Source organism: Tauraco erythrolophus, chromosome 4, assembly GCF_009769465.1.
Source record: "Tauraco erythrolophus isolate bTauEry1 chromosome 4, bTauEry1.pri, whole genome shotgun sequence".
In the NCBI taxonomy this organism is placed as follows: Eukaryota; Metazoa; Chordata; class Aves; order Musophagiformes; family Musophagidae; genus Tauraco; species Tauraco erythrolophus.
The window spans coordinates 65,925,140-65,949,484 of NC_141468.1; the positions used below are offsets into that span (position 1 = coordinate 65,925,140).

At 43.6% G+C, this 24,345-nt stretch overlaps 1 protein-coding gene across 1 annotated transcript in view; it reads left to right on the forward strand.

Moving 5' to 3' along the window:
• The first annotated feature begins 14,565 nt into the window (after positions 1 to 14,565).
• The window catches only part of KIAA1549 (KIAA1549 ortholog), a 149,359-nt gene continuing 139,579 nt past the window's right edge, over positions 14,566 to 24,345 (forward strand). Inside the window, exon 1 of the mRNA XM_086610749.1 lies at positions 14,566 to 14,686. Coding sequence (XP_086466875.1) covers positions 14,566 to 14,686 — 121 coding nt within the window. The remainder of the gene's footprint in view (positions 14,687 to 24,345) is intronic.

Consider the following 24,345-nt stretch of genomic DNA (forward strand, 5'->3'; position numbering starts at 1 on the left):
TAACATCTTCTGTGTATACAAGCATAGTTTGGCCATCCTCAGACCACCCTGTTATCTCTCTAACACACATAGAGTGTAAAAACTTCACCAAGGTCCACAAATGAGTGTCCAGAAGAGGAAGGGCTGAAGCATCACTCCTTGACCATAAGCAGGAATTGTCTTATCAATGTGTCTACCTTGTTTCTCTCTCCCTAGGAGTTTACCCTGAGGAATGTTTCCATTTCTACATATCCCTGATTTTTCTTTGATCATCTGATATTCCTGAGGTTTGCAAGGTAAGTCTGCTTTCCTTTATGTGAGCTATGGTTAGGTTAATTGTAAAAGCGGGACAATTACCCTAAGTGGTGAATTAGCAAAACATACCAAATGGCAGCCCTCTTCCCCAAAAGCTTTTTGTGAGGAATTGGTTCTTCTTTCATTCCCTGCAGTTGATGTGTTCATCGTCCCTCTTGTGTATTCTGAGGAACTGATTACACTGATATAATTTGACTGAATTTGAGGGGACTACCTTTCAAGTTACGTGTGAGACACACTTCTGTCCTTCAAACAGTCACCCTGATAAGAACTGTGTTTAGGGGCATAAAAATGGTGCAACTGTCAGTAGCTATGAGTTATACAGGTGGGACTCATTCAACATTAGGGAACCATGCAGATCTCCTGTAACTTGCCTGAAGGTACCTGCGTTTAGCATTCTGAGTCTCTAAAAGTTTATCTCTGGCTCTGCCTCCATCTAATTTAGTCTCTAGTTGATGCAGGGTTTTTGCCTTCTATCTTCCTCCTACACAGTTTTCCATCTCTTTGCATCTTCCTTTCTTTTCCTCATTATCACTTTTGCTCTTCAGCTGCATGTTACAATAACGTGTGGGTTTTTTCCAAAGCATTTCTGCATGAGGCTGTAGTGGAGCTAAGGCTGTGGTGAAAGGAAAGATATCAAAAATATATCAAGTGGTACACTGCTGGGTAATTTAAAAAATAATATGCCTTGTTAGTCAAACAATACAGCATTTGATAAGCAATCTGCAGCTGAGAGCATTGTTTTCAAAAGGTCATACACCTGCAGGATAGAATCCAAGGATAAGAGGTAAGTTTCAGGCTGAATTCCCAGCTAAGGATCCTCATCACCCTTTCCCATTCTTTCTTTAAGGTGGAGGTGAGGGTGCTACAGCTAGGGACTAGGTCATTTGACAAGATTTTTTATGGTAGCAAGAAATAACAAAATGGAAAGGAGGGATAGGGATGGTGAGGGATGGAAAAGATTGATAATTGTTTCCTTGGCAACTGAAACCGTGGAGTCTCATACAGGAATCCCTGAGAAAAATCCTAGAGGAAGCCAGACTAGATGATCATAATGGTCTCTTCTGCCTTTGGACTCTGTTTCAGGCTAGGTTTACACATCACAGTGTGGAGCTGAATAAAGAGATCAAGTTAGTGCTAAATGGAAACCAGAAGCTGTACGGTTGTAAGAAATTCTTGGGAAGAAGAGAAGCACTATTGTCTCCCTTTCATAAAATGGGGGACGTTTTATAATGCGAAAGATTAAAAGATTGAATAACTTGGCAAAGATTATTAAAATGTCTTTTGCAACACAGAGGACAGGCACGTTACAAGTCCCTGCCTATCGCTTTCATCACTGCAGTGGGAGCACATCCCCCCTCAATTGAGGGTGGGCTCAAGATGTTCGAGGAATTAGCAGGAGCGCAGAAAGCAGGTGAAGCAGCTGATCTTTAATGAATGCCGTTTGCCCACCACGCAGTTCAGCGCTCCATGGGGGCTGCCAGCACAAAAGGGTCCCAGGCCTGCACAGTGTTTGGCTGCAGCAGCAGTGAGTCTTTAGTGGATTTAAACATAAGAACTGGGGCATATATATGAATATTAATGGAAGAAAGATTGACTAACTTCATGCTATTAAAAGACTTCTCGTCCCAGAGAGTAGGTGGCACCTTTTAAAAAATGTATAATGAAATACAGTATCTGATGCACAACTTTAAGAGCACTAAGAATGTGGATTTTGATCCCTTCTTATTTTCTGTTTATATAACGCTTTGCAAGTGTGAAATGGAAATATGCCTTCGTTTGAACATTTTTCTCCTCTACGTACTGGTGTTTGTTAATGCAGAATTTCATGGCCATGCATTCTGGGGAGCCACTTGGCAGTGGGCAGCTAGTATTGATTTCTGCTCCAAAAATAGAGCATCAAATGCTTGTATATTTTTAAATGTATCTGTGCATGCGTGTATATGCACGTGTATATATAGAGATGAGTATTGCAAAGATACAAAAGACATAGGAAGGTTAAATCAGAATTGTAATTGATAACCTTGCAGGTTCCAATGCAAACTTTTGCGCTAGCAGCGCACGTAGCACATAAACGCTGGAAGGTGTAACATACTGTACCATACCTGTGAAAGGCATCCCTAAGCAAGAGGCTGGTGCATCACTATACATTCACTAGAAAGCAGAAATTCAGGGCAGCAGAATTTCCAGACAGTCATGTGAGAAAGGAACACTGCAGCGTCAAGGCAGCCAGTCCACTTATTTCTGTCTGCTCGTGATGTTAAACAATTGCCAAGGCCTGCATCGCTGTCAGTCACTTTTCAGAGACACTTAACGATAGGAAAGCAGCTTTGTGAGTGATTCCCTGTGCAAGTGAGTAACGATGTTACACGTGTCTGTCTGATGCTCTGCAACGAGTGAGCGACTGTGGCAGCTCTAACAAAGCAGATGAAGAAAGTGAGAGGATCCTTAGGGAGCCGATATGTATTTTTTACTCTTTGGTGTCTGTGATGGAGACGGCTGGCATACAGCGCAAAATGCAATTTGTGGTCCCTGAGACTTTCTTCTGGCCTAGTACTAACATTCACAAATAAAATACCGTGTAGGTAGGATGCCAGAATGGCCATGTTTGCAAGTTCATTGAGAAGGGGCTGCTGTAAAGCATGCCAGCCAAAATAAAATGGGAGAATCCCGCCTTACCATCCGAAGTATTCCTTAAAGGTAATTACTAACAGAGTATCTAAGTGTATATATCTGGGTGTGTGACTATGTAAAAGGTGAAATGCAAAGCTAAAAACAGTGAGTTTGTTCTTCTTGCTCTCCTGTTTAAAATTTCGGATTTTTCTCTCTTTTTCTGCTTATTTTTCACCCTTTAATATCCAAAATATCACATGTCTAGTTTCTTTTATTTGATGAAGGTCATTTGGAGACCTGAATAATGATGTCAGATAAATGTGTAGCTTTTATAGGAACAGAAATTTCACTGCCTGGAGAGGCAGCTGTTCCTTTAGGACAAAAAAGATGGAAGATACTTAAGACAGTGAAAATGAAAAAGTAATTTAATTTTATTACTTGATTCATGGGTACGCAAAATGTGACATCAAGGTTGGGATTCAATTCATCTAACGTTATCAATCTACAAGAAGGACCTAGTCATCGAAGCCTTCCTCTGTAGATAAAGGAGAGATCCAGGTAAGGCCAGAGGCAGATGTTTGCCCTGTCTAATAATGAAATGCATATTATTTCTTTCTACTCACAACAAAGGAATGGAGCTTAGAGACTGAGTTTCAAAGAATTGTACGCATATAACTTCGGTTAAAAAGGATCTATTACATTAGTCCTGGTTGAGTAAAGGAACGCAAGTTCTTTCCAAGTGGATGTAAGAATGGTTTCCTCCTACCAAAAATGAGAGGTCTATAAGCAGTCAAGGATGCAGTGCATTGAGCACAAATGAGGAAATGCAGGAAAGGTATTTCAGAGGAACAGAAGGAGAGAGGGATGTATTAGAGCAGGAGTCAAGCCTTCTGAAGCTTCAAGGAAGCATACGTCATATGACGTTATCCACATTTTTCAAGATGTATAAAATGTGCTGCTTTCCAGAAAGGCAGGTCAGTTGGCTGGGTTAATTCATTAACTTGATTTGGTGAACTTAGCACATTGTTGCTGACTCTTAGAAGTCTCAACTTCTTTGGTATTTTTCATTAAGTCCTAGATCCTGGAGTCATGTGATTTAATAAATACTTGGACTTTACTTGAAAAGAAAAAAGCTCAATATTTTTTTTCCTAGATCGTGAAGCAAAACTTGGAGATGCAAACTGTAAAGGCTCCAAGAAGGGAAAAGCAAATACAGAACCAGACATTTATGATCCCTTAGCCAGCCTTATGATTTCTGAATACTCATACTTGAACACCAAGTTGGCTTTAGTATAGTGTTAACATCATCCATTGCCTGCCTTCCAAAACTGTTAGCTGTGTTATACATGGAAGGAAAAAAGGATATAATTCTCTGTATGGCCTTTCTCTTTTCTTGTCTTTCCCTTGTGTATTCATAAAGCCACACTTTGCCCCATATGTGCAGCTCAAGAGACATTTAGAGGTACAATTTTGGTGCAAACATAACTGGGTTATTACCACAATAACACAACAAACCGCTCTAGCTAAAGTATATGTATTGCAGGCCTGTGATGTTAAAATCAGATTTCCTTAAAGTGCCTTTGGTTGCAGACAACGAAACCAGCCTCTATGGCAGAAGACCACTGAAAATAATTTTTAAAGAAAGGATCCATTTTTACAATAGCAGCATTTCATCTGATGTGCAGACCTTGGTTCATAATTGAAAGTGAGACAGCCAAGGGAACTAGCAGGATTAGGTTATGGGAATTCAACCGAACAATGTTTTGCATTCAGATAATTGCATGAAATTGGGCTATTAGTGTAAGTTTTGCAAATTGTAATAACATAAACCAAAGTAAAATATTCCCAGTGTATACATTCAAGTAACGTGCTAAAAGGGAACCACAACTGGTTTCAGACAGAGCACGGAGAGCTTTCATTAACCATTCAGAACTGTATCCAAATATTGTTCTCAGTCTCACAGGTTCCTCAAATGGACTTTCAAAGGGAAACTCTTTTTATAAAACAGTAAGTAAATAAACATAATTTAATAGTTAACTTGTGGTTTTCACTGGCAAGGACATTACTAACATGTCCTTTATCTGACCTTAATTTAATGTTGCATAAAATATCATCGAAAAGAACTAGAGAAGGAAAGAGTTTCAGCTCAAATTGCAGCTGCTCGCTCCAGTAGCTCCCCTGATCAGCAGTAGCTGCAGCTCGTGCTTTTTTAACTTCTTCTGTGGGGTAGGATTGTTCCGTCCTGTGGCTTTCCCCTAGCTAAGCAAAAAGGTTATCAGGAGACATGTCCCAAATCCTCCTTTGTTTTAACTTCTTGGTCTTTACTTTTTACCTTTTACTCTTTTTCACCCTTGGGACTCAACCTCAGTGTTTGGAATGAGCACCTCTAGAGGACAGTTTTAGAGGTGGCTTTTGACCACGCAGCTCCAGCCCAGTCAAGTCATCACAGCAGATAAATGCTGGCCCACCACCGACTAGGTCTAATTATTCTAATGTTCTGAGCTCAGTCTGGCTGCTCAGTCTGCCACTGCCGTGGCACCTGAGAAGGAAGACTGCAATTAGTCATGCTTTTAACTTTATTGAAGACCTGGCTGCTCAAGAGCGTGCACCAGCCACGTGACTCGAGGAGGTGAATGCCTGTGTCACTAATGTCTCTGTGGGGTTCGACGGCCTTTTCCCATTTGCCTGTCTCGTCTCTTCCATTTTTGAAGGCAGCTAAGTAATTTTAATTCTTTCTGTGATGAACATAGAATATGAAAATATCAAATAACCAATTAATGTATCTGTGTCAGTAATTCAATCTCTTTACTAGTGTTTTTCATCTTAAAATCCGTATCAGAGTACAGAAGAAAATACCATGAGCATCCTGGAATGAATGTAAATGCAAAAGACAGTTGAGCTGTGAGTAAGAGGTACCTTAGTAATACCAGAGCTTTCAGCTCATTATTCTGTCACTGGATTTAGCAGTGGACTAAGCCTTTCGTGGCATCTAACATTGTCCCCTGAACTCTGCTATGTGCCCAGTCTATGTGAGCCTTAAAATTCCGAAAGAGGAGGGTTTTGTTGCTGTCCTTGGGGGGCAATTTCCATGCTGGTGTACCCCACTGCCAGAAATTTTAGCCAGAGGTTCTGACTCAGGTTTGCCTTTTCTGGATTAAATTGTTTCTTTTTCAATCATTGTCCTTAACAAACTCTGCTTTTTCTTGACAATTAAGGTTTTTCAAGTGTTTTATGTGTCTCTATTATGTCTGTTTGTCATAAGTCTGTACAGTGGTCTTTTAAAGTTTACTTAAGCTGCAATGTGACACACCATGGTGCAAATAGCCTGAGGCAAAGTTGAATGAGCCAGCTCCAAGGCTGGGATTTGTACTTTGGCTATTTGGTGGAGAGAGTCAAGAACCATCTTTTCTGGCTTGCTTCATTCTGTGTCTGTTGAGTTCGATACAACGAAGTCCTGGTTTGCAGGCAGTGTTTGTAAGCTCTACTTTCAGAAAAGAAAAGAAGTAATGAAAGTAGCGAGAAGCTGCACATCTCTTCGACTGCAACGTTCAATACTAAACAAGGGTGTTCGGCGCGGGACAATGCTGGTTGAAGAAAATGTGAAACGTGTTAGGAATAACACAGTTTGAGCCTCAAGTATAGTCATATCAAGTAAGTTTCTTGCTTTACGGAGTTCTGGATGGTGACATTTCACTGAGAGATGAGGAAGCAACATAGAGAGAAAAGGTCTTTATGGTGACATAAAGGCAGGAAGACTGTAGGAAGACAAATGTGAATGAAGATAAAAGAGTAGAGAAGAGAAGTATAGGTATTCTGTGACAGGTATTGAATGGGAGGGAGCCAGGGGTTGTAACTTCTAGAGAGACCAGAAACCATTAGCAGCAGGAAACCAAAGTAGATTTGAGGGAAGGGAAAAGGGCTGTTAAAGCATTTATCTCAGGAAGATCAAGCTACTATCATCTGTCAGCAGGAGCAAAAGCTCACTAGAGGTGAGTGTCGTGGGCAAGATTTTGAAAGTGTTCGTTCCAGCTGTTCCTACTAAAATCTGGCAAAGCATCTACTGATTGCCTCATTTAGTTATTCTTACTTTCCAAAAAACACTGATCCTTGAGTCTGCGAAACCTACTGATCTGCCTTGTTCATTATATAAATTAGGATAGCATTTGATTAATCTTTGGTATAAACTATATCTGGGCCAGACAGGAGGAAGCCTTATCTTTTTATATGAAGTCCAAATGGTTTCCGGAATGGGAGATGTACCCTGAATTATGATGTGATGATTGGAAACAGATGTGGGGAGGATTTTGCAAGGTCTGGATATTTTTTGGAAGTATTTATTGACATTGCATAAAGTGGCAGGAAGGTTTGTTGATTCCGTTTTGTGGGAGGGGTTTAATGGATGTATGTGTAAGTGACCTTTTCAGTGAGCACTCTGTTTAAGATGGGATTACCAGGGATATTTTATAGTAAATTCACTGTACTTGAAATTTAATTCTCATAAGTTCCATAACTACAACAGACAAGATCAGGCTTGCTCGTTTTTTGTGTTGCTCCATAAGGCAGAGAAATAATCTAATTGCTGTCATGATCAACGCTATAGTAGCTTGAAATGCACTATTTTTATAATGGTAAGTCAGCTAAGTATAGATGGAATTATATTCAGTTGCTCAGTGTATAAGGATGAAGGATAGTTTGATAGAGCAAAATGTGTCTGTGGTGCAATAATTTCTGAATATAGTGTGTCTATGTGTTATAAAATAGTATTTTATGAACATAATGAGATAGTTAAGGTCAGGATTGGTTGCAGATATGAAGGAAAAAAGACCATCAGTTCAAAGCTACATACCTCTCCACCAGAGGAACAACACTAAGCCCATTTATTCTAACACATTGCCTCAGATGAACTGAAGAGACAGGAATTTGAGGTAAAAGGTTTTGGCAGGTGGTGAAAGTGAAGGAGTTAGAGGAGGCAATCAGACTAACCATTCTTAGGAAGAGCAGTATGAAGCTGTATGTTAAGAGACATTTGTTGCTGACTCAATGCCAGAAGTCCGGGAACTGGATTAAACAGACAGCCCAAGGCATTTGCAAAAAGATGACAAGCCTTTCAGCAAAACAGAAATGCACTTGGGCAGTCTCTCTAATGTCTCAATTAAACCTGTAGTGGAAAATATGGAAGAAAGCAATTTATTAGATACTTCTACTTTTTTAGAAAAGGCTGCTTCTCTGAGTTACTGCCATATATTTCTCCAGCTTTGAAGTTCAGAATTGAAAACACAGCATCGATACGTCTCTTGCCTTTTTCCTTTTTTATATAGGAACAAATTGATATTTGTGGAGGCATTCCTGGCACCAGTTCCCAATATTGCGTTTTACACAGCTACAACATGAGACCATACAGGACTGTCTTGTTAAGCTACACAAGTACAAAAATCTATACCCTAATGAAGTTTAAATTTTTCTTTCACTTTTTAACCTAGAAGGCATACTTTCTAGTACCTTATTTGTACTTTCTAAAGCAAAATCAATCTGTTTTGTTAGTCTGGCCTTCTGAAGTTGGCTCTTTTCTGGTGCCGCTTCTGTTGCTGCTGCATCAGCTAGTTAAAGAAGCAAGGCAGAAGTAACTTAGAGCTCAACTTTGGATCAAGCAAAGCATGAGAGTTCAGAAATAGAATGGAAGTGCACAACAAGACTGGGCTGCATTGATCTGTAAATGGTTTGAGTCTGTTTTATGTCACATACCATGAGACTTTCCATAGCACAGTTTTGCAGAGAGTAAAAGAGGAACCATAATGAAAAAAAGCACTCTCTGTTCCCTTAGATACAAGTGTTGGTAAGAAAACTAGATGTCTGAGAGCATTGGGAATAGCCTAACTAACTGTCTGAAGGTCTTCGCAAAGCTAAGCTAGAACATCTCCCTTTGAATCTTTTTTTCAATGGGTAGTTCAGCAAATTGGGAACATTCGGAAAAAAAAAATCTGTTTTTTCACAAATCTCTGCAACAGCAAAAGAGCAGGAGAAAAAAAGTCTAGGGTTTTGGGGTTCTTTTAATGTAAATATTGTTCACTAAAGCAAAAAATATCTTCAGCAGCTCTGGTCACTGAGTCCCAAACTAGTAATAACTGTGAAAGTTAAAATTACCGAGCGGTTGCCTGATTCCATTGGAAATAATGTTGATGGTCTCTGATTCATTTCAGTGTCTCTGAATCGATGTTTTGTTGTGCAGTTTTGAGAAACAGGTTTCCAGATTTGGGTATTACATACTCTAATGTAATACTTTACTTGCTAAAAAGCAAGATGATTGGAAAGTACTTGCAGTTTTGAAGAGGATCTAATTCCACACCTTCCCTTCCAACAAAACCTGGGCAAGAAGAAGAAATGAGCACTTCCACGACGAGCCTTATGAGGACGCCCTTGTTTCCATCATTGCAGCGTGGGTTCTCACTTCCACGGCTGAGGTTGCAGCTTCCAACTGCCTGTGTGTGTGTGTGTTGACTTTGTGAGGTTTCTATCCAAAATGTAGCAAGTTTTTTTTACCCCTTTACATCCTTCACAAAACAGTTTCCAGGTGGAGCCTGTCATCATTAATCTAACCATACTTCGTGCAGCCTTTGATTTTTTTTCATCCTCAGTCTTGCCCCAGTGATAAATCAGAGTAGCCGTCACTGTAGTGGAAAGCTCAATAACGTCAAAAACTTCCTGGTTTATATGCAATGGGAAGTCATTCAGCAGTAAGTAAATAACCCTTGTGAACCACACTGTTAGAAAAGATCACTTCTACTCTCCTCTTAAGCAGGGGGACCTAATATATTGATCCATACTACCAAGGACCACAGTAGAGTATCATAGGAAAGAAATTTCTCACCTTCCAACTCAGTTATTTCTTGTGATGAATGCATTTACAAGCTGCAGAGTAAAATGTAGTTAAACTTATAGCTAGTTTCACGTTGTGAGTTTGCAAGTGACAATGTAGGGAAGCCTGTGAGAGCCACAGATTCTAGGATTTCTGGCCAGTATTAATGTCCTAGCAAAATTTGCTCTATTTTTTTTTTTTCAAATTTCTGTTTTAGTGGAGTCTGAAGTCTTCTACAGATCTTTGTTGTTTTGGTTTGTTTTTTTTTTTTTTAACATTGTTATTATAAATAACTGTCACTCTTGGCTTAGGAGACTTGTTAGAAGCATGTAAGGTGGTGAGGTTTGTTTTTGCTGTTCTAAAGAGAAAGGAAAAACACAGCCTCCACCACAAATACCCCCATGTCATCCCTTCAAGGGATATCTGAGCAAAGTGCTTGATGGTAATTCTATAGCACCTTTTATCTGTCCATAGGTGAAAAGGAGCAGAGAGAGAGAAGGTGGTGAGGATGCACTAACATAGCCTGAAGAAGTACTGAGGAAAGCACAGAGAAGTACAGGCTGAGATGTGCTTGAAGCTGGAACCAAAAACCTGTCCTTTGTCTGCATTCCTGCTGTACTCAGGACTTTCTGGTAGATGAAAAGAAGTATACTGAAGAAATAGCTGAAGGCTACATAAAAGAACGGTGAAGGAAAAAAAAAACCCTATAGCTGGTCATAAAATTATTGTGAGTCTGCTGCCACAAAGATGCCAAATTCGTATGGGTAATTCCTGCCCTGGTTCATCAAGACAAATGGGTGAAGCAAATGTCAGTCAGGTTGGCATGTATGATGAGGCTTTCCAGGAGAAAGGGAGACTAAGAGGGCTGCAAAAAGGATTAGAGGAACTAAGCAGCAGTACCAACATACTAAAGTTAACACAATCACTAAGGGGAGTGGGAGCTACAATTGCAAAAGCAATACTCCAAAGTATGGCTCCAGTGAAAGAGGAGGCTAAGAAGGGCAGAGGATCATGTATGACTTGGGAAATTCCTTCACACCTTCTGGGAAACAGCAGACCAAAACAGAGGGTGAACTGTAGCGTAACAGGTAGCTGCCTCGCAGCTCCTCTTTCAATGCCGGTTCTTCTTTAACAACGGGAGTTTAATTTGGAGGTGTCTGGTGGAAGGTGTGAAATTGCAAGGGAATAGAGAATATGCGATCAAATGTGACAGTTCCTAAATTAGCCCAGGAAGCGGGGAAATAACACAAATACCAGTTTAGTCTCAACAGACACAGAAACTGGGGAACGTGAACCCAAACACAAGATAGGAAGATTATTTTTGTGAACTGAACTCCGGGAACTGGAGCAGGAAATCATGTTAGCTGAGATAGTGAATGAGTTAGCAGTTGTGGTGGATTTCATTATGGATAACGTCTCAGAAATGTGAGAGAAGTTGTCTCACGCTTTAGTCTGGGAAGTTACCTTTGAGTCTCAGTGAAACAAATTATCCAACGGCAATCCGAAGTGTACTACAGGCAGCTTTACGTGCTCTGTTACTAGAGACACTGTTAGGACAAGGATGTAATGTGGTATCTTTCAGCAAAGGAGATGATAAGCAATGTCTGAAATGTGTTTTGAAATTAAGTTTATTTCAAGGGTCTTGACTGCCAAAGCTCCCACTGCATCTGAAGCAGGGCTGGATTCCTATTCCCTTGCTGAGTACTTCTGAGGGCTAGCTTACTAAAAGAAAAGGAAAACCACGTTTTGCAAACAGAAAGAGTGTGTAACTGCACGCTCCAATGCCAACACTGGTGCACGCCGCGGCTTACAGCGAAGGTGTATAGGAAGGAAGCAGGATGTTTTTAAGCTTTTGGTGGCTACCATTGTCGTGGGTTAGGTTGAACCCCCCAACACAGTCGGTCACTCCCCCTCCCCCACCCCCAGGAATGAGGGAGAGAATTAAAGAAGAAATGGGAAACCCGTGGGTTGAGATAAGAACAATTTAATACAGATGATTTAATACACAGTGTAGGTGCTCACCACCCCCTCGTATGCGAAGCCCGTCTCGTCCTGAAGCTGCAATCCCGGATGAACACGAGGCCCTGAAATAGAGAGGGGCAGAGAGAGAGAGAGAGTACTCCGAGAGTGGGAGTACTGGGAGAGAGAGAAAAAGACAGAAAAACAATAGAGCAAAAGCGCAGCAAGCGCAAAAGAGCAAAAGCGGCAAAAGAGCAAAAGCGGCGAAAGAGCCAAAGCGCAAAAGCCCTTCTGTCTGGCTGACCCTCACTTTTATACTGGGCATGACGCTGCATGATATGGAATACTAATTGGCCAGTTTGGCCCTCCATCTTAAGTTCCACCACAAATCACAAGGGGAATCGTGTCCCCCTTGTCCCAACTATGCTCCCCCCTTATCCCGCCGTGCTTCTGCACTCCGGCACACTGAAAAGTCCTTGGAGTTTCACGTCCAACCACAAACATCAACTTGCTATCAGCGTTCTTCTCAGAGCGAGCCTCTGAGTAAAACCAAAACACGGAGCTCTTCTAGCTGCTAAAAAGAAGAGCTAACCCGGTCCCAGCTAAAACCAGGACAACCATTAGCCTGCACTGCAGATCTGCAAGAGGTTGGGAAGGACAAGAGAAACAGGGAGATGGCAGCAAGGAAGTACCTGACATGGCGTGTATCCACAAATGGTGAGCACGTAGTTCTAAACAAAAGGCTAAAGAGTGCTCTTCTCTTTTGAGCTGAGCTGTTTTCAGGGGGCTAGCAAAAAAAATATTAAGAAAATAGCTGTTTGATTCGTAATGGATTCTGGGAAACACAAATCCCATTTTTCTAGTAAATAAAAAGGAATATCAAAGACATACTTCTATCAGCAGTTTAGTATAACAGAAACGATCCCCAGGCCTTGGTGTTTCTTTTTTTTTTGTCAGGTTGAAAAAAATAAAGGTGGATGTTAGGCAAGTTTTTCTGCGTTTGTTTTTTGTAAGATGTTTCAAAAACTATGGGGTTTTTTTTGGTCCCACTGTGGTCTTCTTTTTGCAATGTTTAATGTCTTTGCATGGGATGTTATAGCTTAGATTTTTAGTTTCATTTTAAGATATAGGTTATAATTGCACGTGAAATTTTCTGTGAGACATCTCTCCACTGTACAAAATGAAAGAAAATTATATCGTACTGCCCAAGACTTTTAGAATGAAAGTATAGGTCTTGTCTAGAAAGCCTGAAGTACTCATCAAAGCGGTTGCCTTTGACACCTCGCCAAAGACAGGACATCCGTGGACTCTCTGACCCTGAAAACGTCTAAGCTAAAACCAGTAGGTTTTTCAGATTTCACACGCTCCCCTTACTTGCCATGTCTATATTGGGCCACCTCTTCAGCTGATGCGGTTTGGCTGATTTCAGCTTTGCTTATTTCCATTGCCAAGGATCTGCCGTGCCTTATTTCCCTTTGCTGCCTGTGTGATACTACGTTGCAACGTGCATTGCCTGATGTACAGCTAAAGCTTATACGTCTTGCTTTATTTCGGTAAGTCAGCAAAACGAATCCTTTGCTCCTTCCATCCTTCTCTGGGAGTGAGATGTATCTGTTGCTGGGAGCGGCGGTAGGAAGTCCCCTGATGTACTGTTCGCCTCTTTTATCGGAATTGCAGCTGGAAACTAGGTAAGCACAGCTCTACTTTCCGGTGGGACGTTCTCCCAGCTGTCTCCCGTGCTCCTTGGTGACTCCCGGACTCGGCGGGCTGAGAGATGGGGCCAGCAGCCTGCCGGCCTCGTTCCGCCGCCGAGGAGCGCAGTCAGGGAACAGGGATGCCCCACGCAGACCAGCAGCGGGCCCTGCGGCCGCCCCGCTCACGGAGCAGGTAGCGAGAGGCACCGAGGACCCAACCGGGCCTTCAGCTGAGGGGAACGGCCGTTGCGTGACCCCAATCCCGCTCCTTCCCGGGCTGCGCGTGCAGGGAGGCGAGCCACGAGCACGCGACGGGACGACACCGCGCAGACGGGGCGCGGCGCGGGCGGAGGGAGCGGCGGCAGAGCCCCGCCGTCCGTCCGTCCGTCCGTCCGGGGCGGGACGGGGCGGGGCGGGGGCGGTGCCTGCTGACGCCACGCAGCCCCGTCCCGCACGCCTCCCCCCGAGGGGTGGGGCGGGGCGGAGCGGGGCCGGGCGGGGGACTTGGCTCCTCCCCTCCGCATTGCCCCCGCCCGCGCGCGGCGGAGGGGGCGGGGTGGGCGCGCCCCCGCGCAGACGCGGACGGCGGGGCGCGCGCAGGTGGCGGGCGGCCCCGCTGCGCTCGCCGCCGCCGGGGGCCGGCCTCCGCCGGGGTTAGCGCGTCGCCGGCGGGGAGGGAGGGAAGGAGGGAGAAGAGGGAGCGAGCGAGCGCGCGCTGGCCGGGTCGGGGCTGCCGCTGCCTGGCACGTGAAGGGCCGTAGCCGCTCGCTCGGGCGAGCGCCGCGGCCCACCGAGGAGCCCTGCTGCCCCGCAGCGCGGGGGCTTCCCCTCCGGCTCCCCGGGCGGGGGCCGGGCCGAGCCGCGCCGCTCGCAGGCCCAGCGGGACGCCACTCCCCCGCTCCTGCCCCGTTCCCGCCCCGCCGCTTTCTGGGAGGCGGCTGGCGCCGCGGCACTGCCCCCGTGAATACTCCTCGCGGGGTGGGCGTGGGGAGGGGGGAGCTGCGGTGGCACCCCGCTCCCGGGCGTCCCAGCCCCGCCGGCGGTGGATGCGCCCGGGAGGAGCCGCCGAGCCCGCCCAGCCCTTTCAGCCCGCGGGGGGACGCGAGGCGCCGCGATGACTTGATACCGGGCCGCGGCGTGCCGTGCCGTGCCATGGAGGGGATGACACGCTTCGTGGTGGCCTCGGCGGCCGCGGCGTGGTGGCGGCCGGCGCTGCCCGCCTTGCTGCCGCTGCTGCTTGCCGTGCCGGCTCTGCGGGGCTCGCCCGCCGCAGGTAAGGGAACAAAGGGGGCCGGCCGGGCCGCGGCAGGTGTGCCTGGCCGGGGCCGGGCTGCGTGGGGGGGCGGGGGGCGTCGGCCGCCTCTGCCGAGGGCAGTCGTCCCCGCGCGCCGGAGTCCGTTAGCGGGCGCGTGCGGGGGGAGGCAGCGCCGGTAACAATGCGGCGGTGCCGGCGGGCGGGGGCCGCCGCTGCGCGCGGCGCTGCTGGGGAGCTCCGCCAAGCGCGCGCATTGTTCGCCGCCAAACCGCGTCCGCTCTGGCGCGGGGGGGACGGGGGGCGTGGGGGGGGCTTGGCCCCGCTCCGTGGGACGAAGGGGAGAACTGGTGTGGGGAGGGGTGTTGGTGGCAGCCCTGTCCCAGACCTTTCGGGGCACCCGGTGTTTCGGGCGTGTGGGATGCCCTCTGCGAGACAGTTGTCGCCCGGAGTTGTGGTCTCGGCGCCCGCTCCTCTCTCCCCTGCCTGCGGCTCTCGGAGTGCCCGGGGTGTTGGGGGTGCCGCGTGTCGGGAGGTGGTAGCACCCGCGGGGGTGCGGGGCAGCCTGGTTCTCCCTCGCCTTCCAAGTTAGGAAGCACCAGAGCCCCGCGAAATGCTGCTCTCCGAGCACAGCCGTGGCACGACTGGTGTGTGGAGAGAACTGCTGGGGCTTCAGAGGGTGGTGTGTTCAGTAGGTGTTTCAAAATAGCCAGGAATAAGTGACTCCCTTTTTTTCCTCTCTCCTTTTCTCTGGTGGCTCTAGACGTCAAAATTAGTCTGTAGTTAAGCAGACAATTTAATCTCCAAGGTGGCTCATTTAGTTCTTCTCCTGTAGCACTTTTTGGTTCTTCTTTAATACTTTTTTTTTTTTAAATAGCAACAACTACCATTTCATAGAAAGGAATAATTTTGCTGTGACTAGGTTTTTTGTTTTGTAGATAACAGATAGGAAGCAATATATTTTTATCAACATTAATAAGTTGCTGATAAGTGGTAAGAAGTGATAAGAAGTGGGCTAACTAGTGTTGGCTCTTTTGTTTAAACATGAGAATCTTGATGATTGTTGTTAGGTCCTTAAGAAGCCTTAGTGTTATAAAACATACTTATCTTTTTAATAATGCCGTATTTCTGCTTCAGAAAGTAGTTCGTGTTTTGACGGTGACTGGTTAGTTTTTCAGGGAAGTTACGCTCTGTTCCAGCTCCCGTCGTAGCCAACAAGATATGTTCCGTTTCCAGTCTACATGAAAGTTGTCAATTTCTAGTAAGCTTCAGAGATTCTTTTTCTTAAACAGAACAGGCTTTGTATACAAATAGGAGAAGGCAAAGCAGTAGATTCATAAGTTGGAGATTTGCTTGGGTTTTTTTGCCTCTTTGAGGTCAGTACAATGCCTGGGTTTATTTTTCTAGATTTTCATAGTAAGTCGGTGAAGGCTTTTGTTTAATTGGTTGTCTGATACTTAGTAGTTCTTAATTAAACATTGCTGTGGATTTCTGTAAACTTTTGTGTGATTGCTGTGCATTCCTGGATATCTTAAAAACAGCAGTAGAAATATTATGTACTGTAGCCAGTGCTTGGGCTGCTGGGAGAGAGCACTCTTGAGACAACAGATCTTGCCCAAAGAGATGCTTTCCTGCTCAGTCTACGGCAGGAGCCTTCAAGCTGTTTTGATTTGCGAGTCTTCTACCTTTCCTCTTTCCACTGGGCATGGGAATCAATGTACAATGAACTTTAACATACTAAATGCTAAGCTGCTTTTCAGAGGGTACTTTTCATAGGCATCTTAGAAATCGTCCGTTGATCACAGAGATTTGAAGACTGCAGGTTGCAGAGAACAAGGATATTTCTTCCTTTTCGGTTAAGGCGAAATGCTTTATTAAAAAGCATGACAGGTGTCCCATTTCTCTGTCTTGGGTGCATAATGTTTAAAAAGCTAGGACACAGCCTTTATCCTCATGTTTTCTTTAGCATTAAATGTTCTGATGGTATAATGGGTGGTGTGAAACAGAAGAGATGTCTAAGCCTACTGCATATGACCAGTACCCAACATTCACTTAATTGCTCAACAGATTTACAACTCCCTGAGTATCTCTCTTGGGTGCATTTCATTTGCTTTTCAGTGCCAGTCAGTCTTGACCAGTTTAGGAACAGCAAGAGCAAACTCCTACAGCTTTGAGTTATGCGGAAGAGGCATAGAGAAGAGTGGAATGGCTGTTGGAGCCACTTCCTTGTGAACGTCAGTACTTAAGAAAATTAAGTAGTAAATCAACTTGGATTTTGGAATGCTTGATCCAGCTCCCACTGAAGTCACATGTTGCTGAATCAGGGCTTCAGCTTCCACAATTAAGCAGATACTGAACTCTTAGTATGTGGGTAGGCTGCTAGTATGCTAAAGGTAGGTATACATTTGAGCACCTCTGTGAACTGGGGCTTTGGTCAGGCTCTGTGAATGTCCCGCTGCTCAGCCCAGGCTGTGTTTTTGCTGTTGTTACATTGCACAATCTGTGCAACTCCTGTATTGACAATCAGGAGTATTTATCTTGTCTTGCTGTGCTGTTTTCATAGGAAAGAGGAGAGCTAGGTGCTGGAGTAGGAAAAATCTGCAGTGAGTCCTCCTCAGACTCAAGGACCAAAGACAAGTTGTGGAGGTCAGGCGAGAAATCAGATGTAGCTGCCCTGTGGGACAGTTGCAGGATATTGTTTATTCAACTTAATTGCATGAGTGTGTTGTAGACACTTGAGTTGGCATTGTGTCTCTTGTGGCCAGTTCAGCTTGTCAAGCTTGCTTCCAGTTCATTTTCAGAGAAGACCCATATGGTTGGAGGATTCCTTTTAAGACTGCTTTCTATGCTGTGCTTCCTTTATTTATGTCAGCCTCGTGTCTACAAGCTGCACTTGTAGTCTTGCCAGAGGAAATGTGTTTTCTGTTTGCATGTTCTTTCAAGAAGTTAGAATGCTAAACAAGCTAGTGGACAGTGTGGCTTTTTGTTCAGCTGTGTCTGCTTTGTGAGTGACGTTTGTTTTCTGTGAAGCAAGATCTTAGATTTCTCAGGCAGGGCTGGGACTTGAAATGTAGCATGCCTTTAACAAAGTAGGCTTTAACAGCTTTGACCTACCTTGGGTAATAGATTTCAGGCACTGGACACATAAAAGAGCAGTGATTCTTGCTGCAGCACAAATCTTTTCCAAGAGGTCTTGGGAAGCTGATGATTGTGGTAAGTGGCAGGTTCTGAGAACCCACTTCTTATTTCTCGATTCAGAATGTGTGTGTGTGTTGGAGCGGGGAGTTGCTTGGGAGAGAAGTGGGCCAGAATAGACTTTTTAATAATACAGTCCCACTTCAGCTCTGGGAGACATGGCTTTCCTTCATTTGAATGCAAATCTGTGTGTGGCTGATGTCCTAAATTACCAGTGAGTTTCCAGCCTTGCCCATTGTGGCGTACAGTATGGGTAACACTTATGCAATAAGAGTTATTATGGATGATGTCCTTAACCTCCAGTCTCCAGCCTGGCCCATTGTGGCATACAACATGAATAACACTATTTAATAACGCTTGTGCAATTAGAGTGTGTCGTGGGAACCTACTTATAAGTAAAAAAACATAAGGAAATAACACAAGTTGTATTTTAAATTTAGTCTTAGAACCTCAAAGTTAGGTCAAATGGTAGCATTAAATGAACAATGCATGCTTAATTTCTTTTTTGGCTCATGTATAAGAATCACATTTTCACAGAATCCTTGTCAATATGGCCAGTTTTGCACTCTGGAGTTATATGATATGTCTTTTTTTATCCCTTGAAAAGTGGTGTATTTCTGTCCTTTTCTTTAGTGGTTGCTGAACACACATGAGCTCAGTGACACATTTGATTGACACTCCCTATATGTACTGTGTTTTCAGCTGTTGATGTTATTGGAGACAGCTGTTTTGGAAGACTAATGAAAAACCTTTCATAAGAGTGATGGATTAGTGGTGTCTTCTTCCTAACACATGAAACAGGGAAAAGATACAACTGACCATCAGTACTCACATGATTACATCAGTGTAATTAATTACATCTAAAATGCACAGAATAAATACTGGAAAATGGTAGACTGGTCTGATAGTGCTAGATTTAATAAAAGCTGTAAGATGTCGTAAGATGCTTGTAAGAAATATTATTGCTTTGCAGTGGAGTTGAGAACAAAACTATTTCAACTGAAATTTTATAAATTGTGCATTTGCTATGGGCTGAAGCTTTTTCTTTGCAAAATGTCAGTTGAAAAGGTTCAGCTACTTCTGTTGTCGAGGCAAGAGGAAAACAATGGTTTTTGCTTTGAGTTCTGCCAGCTTCTTTTCAATAATCAACTTCAATACCCTTATGCTTTGGAGCCTGCAGTTAAACTTTGGCAGATTGTGTCTGTTCTGAAGGGGATGTTTTCTCTGCTGCTGCTTTGAAAATGACTTTTTTCAAAAGCTTGTAACAACTGAATTTAGGCACACATGGCTGTGATAGAGATGATGCATTTTTTCGACTGCTAAAACTTGGATATAGCCTATGCTCATGGAACGTCACCTACCTGTTGATACTGACCAGTGGGTATATGTGCCACCTGGACAGAAGTACTAAGCATGCTTCCCATAACCCAAAATGATACAGGAAAGATTGGACTTCTCTGTGAAAGTCTACCTAAACTGCTCTAGAAGTGTGACTGGATTGAGCTTTAGAACAGAGAATTGGCACTTGCCTGCCTTGTGTTTAAGAACGTGTTTGTGCTACGTAACAGAGTGCTCTGCTTTCTTTAGGGGAACTGAAGCATCTACTTTGTGGTACAGTGTTGTGTGGGGGTACTTGATTGCATTAAGCCCAAGAGGGAAAACAGAGAGAAGACTTCTAGAAGGAGCCAGCATGGTACTCAGATTTAGTTAAGCAGCAGGAGTAAGAGAAGGGTCAACGGATCTTTTCCGGTCACAGTTCTGCTTGCTGATGAGATGTGTGCAGGAACCTGGGAATTGTAAGAGTAGGAGGGGAAGAGACACACAAATTGCAAGAGAGTTTATGAGATGAAAGAAACTGGAACTGATAGGGCACAAAAACTAGGAGGCAAGACATTGGGTCAGGAGTGGGAAATAAGTCTATGAATGAGAGGACACTGCAATACAGAAGTTAATCCTAGAAGAAATAAGCAGCACAGCCTGGTAGTAGGATAAGCACACTGGGAAACACAAATGGACTCAGTTTTAAAAAAGGAAAATAAACCTCCAAAAATTAGTGTTGAAAGGAAGAATCAGATGTAAGGAACATAAGGGACTGGGACAAGACTGGAAGAGATGTGACCAGAAGCATCAAGCTTGGAATTTAGGAACAGGGAAGAGTGAGCCCGCTGCTCTGGGACAATTTCTCCAGAATTTGACACAGAACCTAGGGCTTCAGAGTGTTGGCTTTTTACTCCTCTCAGCGAGCAACGCAATAATCTGCTGCTACTCCTTGAACGTTTTGTGAATGCCTGTGTTTCAGCCTTGTGACAGAAGTGTTTTTCAGAGTTTGTTTTTAAAACTGGAAAATTTCCTTCACGGAAATTATAGCGACATACAAAGACTGCAAAGGCAGAAATCAGCAAGTTGGAAATACTGATGTTACAATAACGTGTACAATTCTAAACTACTTCTGTGCCTGTAAGTTATGGTACAGCTATACTTGTGTGATTACAAAGTGTATATCCATATAGATAATACTTACAGCTATATAGGCACCTGCACGTAAGTATCTGTGCATACGCAGATAGGACCCTCATCACATTCAGTGTACAAAATTGATCCTGCTCTGGGGAGAAGTAGATGTTGGATAGCAAATGAAGTTACGTATAGGGCTCTTGCTCCTTTTGTAGCAGATGTTCAAAGGTGTGAAATGATTGAGGCAGGGGACAGCGAAGTTTGAATAAAGGTTTCACTGTTGATGTAATTAAATGCTGTCCTAGACAATTGAATTGTGTTGCTGTTGCAGAGTTTCAGTGATGTGAGTTGCTTAAACCAAGCTTCCCACAGGTGGTCACTAGCTGTGTGTTCCTCATTTACTGGACGTGAGACCTCCGGGATCTGTGTTGCAGAAATGCTGAGTGCTTGCAGCTGCTAAAGAAGTCAAAGGGAGCTGTTCTTGAGTAGATGTTGTGTCTGTAATTCTAAATACTCATTAACGTTTCAAATTAGGCATTCAGAATTTGGACTTGTTTCTTAGTTTCACCATTTGTAAAATGTAATTTCTTAGATGTAGTTTCTTGTTTGATTTTCAAAATAGTATGAACGATTCAGATGCCATAACAGTGAGCACAAAAGAAAAGTTCATCAGAAAGCCAAGCACTTTTGTCTTTAGAACAGTGAAGGTCTAGTGGATGATAAACCAGTCTAGCAACATTGAATCCATAGAAAAGTGTAAGAAATGAACTATTTGTAAGCAAATAGAAAGTAGCAAGTGGTGGTGTAGCAGTATGCATTTACCATATTAAAACTTTTTTAGTGAGTGTTAACTAGCCTTTTAGATGGGAAGATGTACTATACTGTATCAAAGTGTAGTAGGATTTTTTGTTTTTTATTTTAAAATCGAATCTTCATAAAAATAACTCATATTTATGGTTGTTGATGTTTGCTCGCTTTCAGTTTCAGCCTACATCCTCTACCAGCTTGTTCTTCACGCACAAACTATTTTCTAATCCTTTTAGTCCTCTTCCGTTCTCCCCTCTGAGTTAGAGAGGCTTCTCTTCTATAAGTTGATTCCCTGTGTAGTATTTTGAATTGGCTTTAGCCATCTGGTCAAGACAGTGTTGGTCTTGTCATTTGAAATAGAGATAAGAGGCTAAAATTCACCAGCAACTAAGAGGAGGAGGAGGGAGGAATGCTGGAAACGTAGTAGAAAAAGGGCCCAAAAATCCAAATGCTTTTCAGTAAGGAAAGTGCTTAATAATATCATACTGAAGGCCTATCAGTATCATACTGAAGGGGCTGAAAACCTGCACAGCTGTAGGATGGGGAATAGGCAATGCAACAATGCTGTATGAAGGGGTCTGGTGTTTATTGTGGATCACAGACACAATGTGATTCAACAAGATCGCAGTGGTGCTGGATCTCGTGAACACATGAGTTAAGATCTTTGGCTTATCCTATGTACTAACTCGTTTATTTTCTTCAGTGGCAAAAGAGCTCCAGCTGGATTGCTGTGTCTAGTGTGAGACCTTGTCCTTCAAGGAAGAGAGAGGCTACTGGAGAGAGTTCAGACCACAGAAGTGTTGAGGTTGCCTACTCTAGAACCAAAAAACAGGTGGATAGGAATTTATTCAAACATATAAAAGATAAATACAGAGAGAAATAAAATAAACAGTTGTTTATGTTGAGCAAGTAAAGAAGTAAAATACTTGAATTGCAGTGAACAAGACAGGTTTTCTAACTGCTGATCTTTCGAACAGTGGGGTTATTGAAACCCTGAAATACATGGTTTGGGGCAGTATTGTAATCTGTCACCAGAACTGTAAGAACAGCTTATATAATGATCAAGCAGGAATGGATTGCAACAGTGATTCCACAGAGGTGTAGAAGGATGGAGTGTATGACCTCCTGAAATATTTTGCAATTCTGTTTTTGTGAGACTACAAATACTATAATTTAAAGCTGGAGAGAGGGACTTTTTACAAGGGCATGTAGTGATAAGACAAGGGGCGATGGCTTTAAACTGAAAGAGGGCAGATTTAGATTTGATATAAGGAAGAAAGTCTTCACTCTGAGGGTGGTGAGGCACTTTAGCAGGTTGCCTAGAGAAGTTGTGGCTGCTCCATCCCTGGAAGTGTTCAAGGCCAGGCTGGATGAGGCTTTGAGCAACCTGGTGTAGTGGAGGATTTCCCTGCCCATGGCAGGGGGCTTGGAACTAGATGATCTTTGAGGTCCCTTCCAACCCAAACCATTCTATGATTCTGTGATTATGTGCAGATATTGGCCCCAATGGTGCATATCTGTTTGTTACTGAAAACTTTGGTGTGCTATTCAAGTGAAACAACAATCTCTGGTTGTACAGTTAAATACTGTGTCATAGTGTTTATGCAGAGAAAAGCTGAATTAGGATTTTGCAGGTAGCCTTGGTAACGACAATTCTTAACTTTTGCATGATTCATTTTAGGCTTACCAGTTTTGTAAGGTTTCAAAGTGATCCTTGCTGTAGTGGCTTTATCCTTAGTAATAACAGGTGGGAGGAACAAACTAACTTTTTTAAGTTAGTCTCTGTGCAATTTTAGTTTCTTAAGCATTTTATACTACTGCATAGATTATCACAGAGAGGAGAGATACAAGTAAATGGTATGGATGTATTTGTGCATGTCTTATCTTTGTTCATCAACTGAATCACCAGCATTTATGTATCTTAACAGGTGGGATGGAAAGAGAGGCAATATTAGTGCTCAAAGCACTTTATTGATATTTCTATGAAACATGTAGTTGGGCAAGCTGCGAACTTGTTCATCTTGGCACAGAATTTAGGGTTTATCCTTGCCTTAGGGGAAGGGACAGATGGTGGAAGGAAGAGTTCCTAAGTCATGGGAGATCCTTGGGAGGCTGAGCAAGTAAATAGCACTAGACCAAATCTTTCAGTTGCCTGTGTTGTATGTAGTGCCGGCCAGTGCAGCACATGGGTGGGGTCTAGGTTGAAGGGAGAATGCAAAGCTTCTGTTCTTCAATAGCTGGGGACAGCGGGTGGTCCACCTGGTGTCTGGGAAGTGGCCAAGTTTCCTGACTGGAGTAGCCACCACTGGGAAAGCAGCATGGATGCCCTGGCCTGAGCTGTGCTGGCCTCGGCTCAGGTGCACTCAGTACTTCAGCTCTGCAGCGAGCGTGTCCCAGCGAAGCTTTTCTGTACAGTAAAGACAGTGGGGAGCTTGTCTTTGTGCACTTCATCTGAAATCGGTTGGTACGGCAGGATGAGCGAGAGAGGGAGGATAGGAACTTTGATCAGGAGGATGCTGAAATAAGGAACAGCAGAGATAACGTTAGTGATGGGGGCTACCATAGGAGTGGGTGAAATTGAGAATGTGGTTTAGGGAAGTGATGGTGGAAGGCTGAGTTGAGAAGTGCTGTAGTAAGAAGAGGGCTGCTTGATATTGGTAAGCTGGAGATTTTCCTGACTCCCCTGTGTATTTGACTTGAGCATCCTCACTTTAGAGCTTGCCCTAGAGCCATGCAGAAGAAGCTGAGGTGCTTGCGTAGGGTTTTCTAAAGGAGTAGCTGTGCTCAGTTTTAGTAGAAAACTCTCAGGTGCCTGGTAAGTTACATTTGAGAACTGTAAATGCACCTGAAAATAAATGATCGCATAGGACACGTAGACAATACAGGTAAAGATGTTTTTTCTCAAGTAGTATTGATGCAATTTACAGGTTTTGTTTTCAGCCTGTTTTTTTCTTATTGCACACCATTTTGGACTGAATTTTCCTATTGAGTGTTTTCATACTGAATAAGAAAATCGAATTGGTGTCGTTTCTTACATCAGAAGAAGAGTGTTCCTTTGTTTGCTCCCCAGCCAATAGCGTATGGAACTGGTTTGTGGATACTCTCTAAGTAAAAATTTCTTTCCTCATTTAAAGGCATTTAAAGTTTGATACTGCAGAGTGATGCAGGGACTTTATTCTCCTTCTAGTTGGGTGTGAATTCCATTAGATATTGAGCCTATCTCA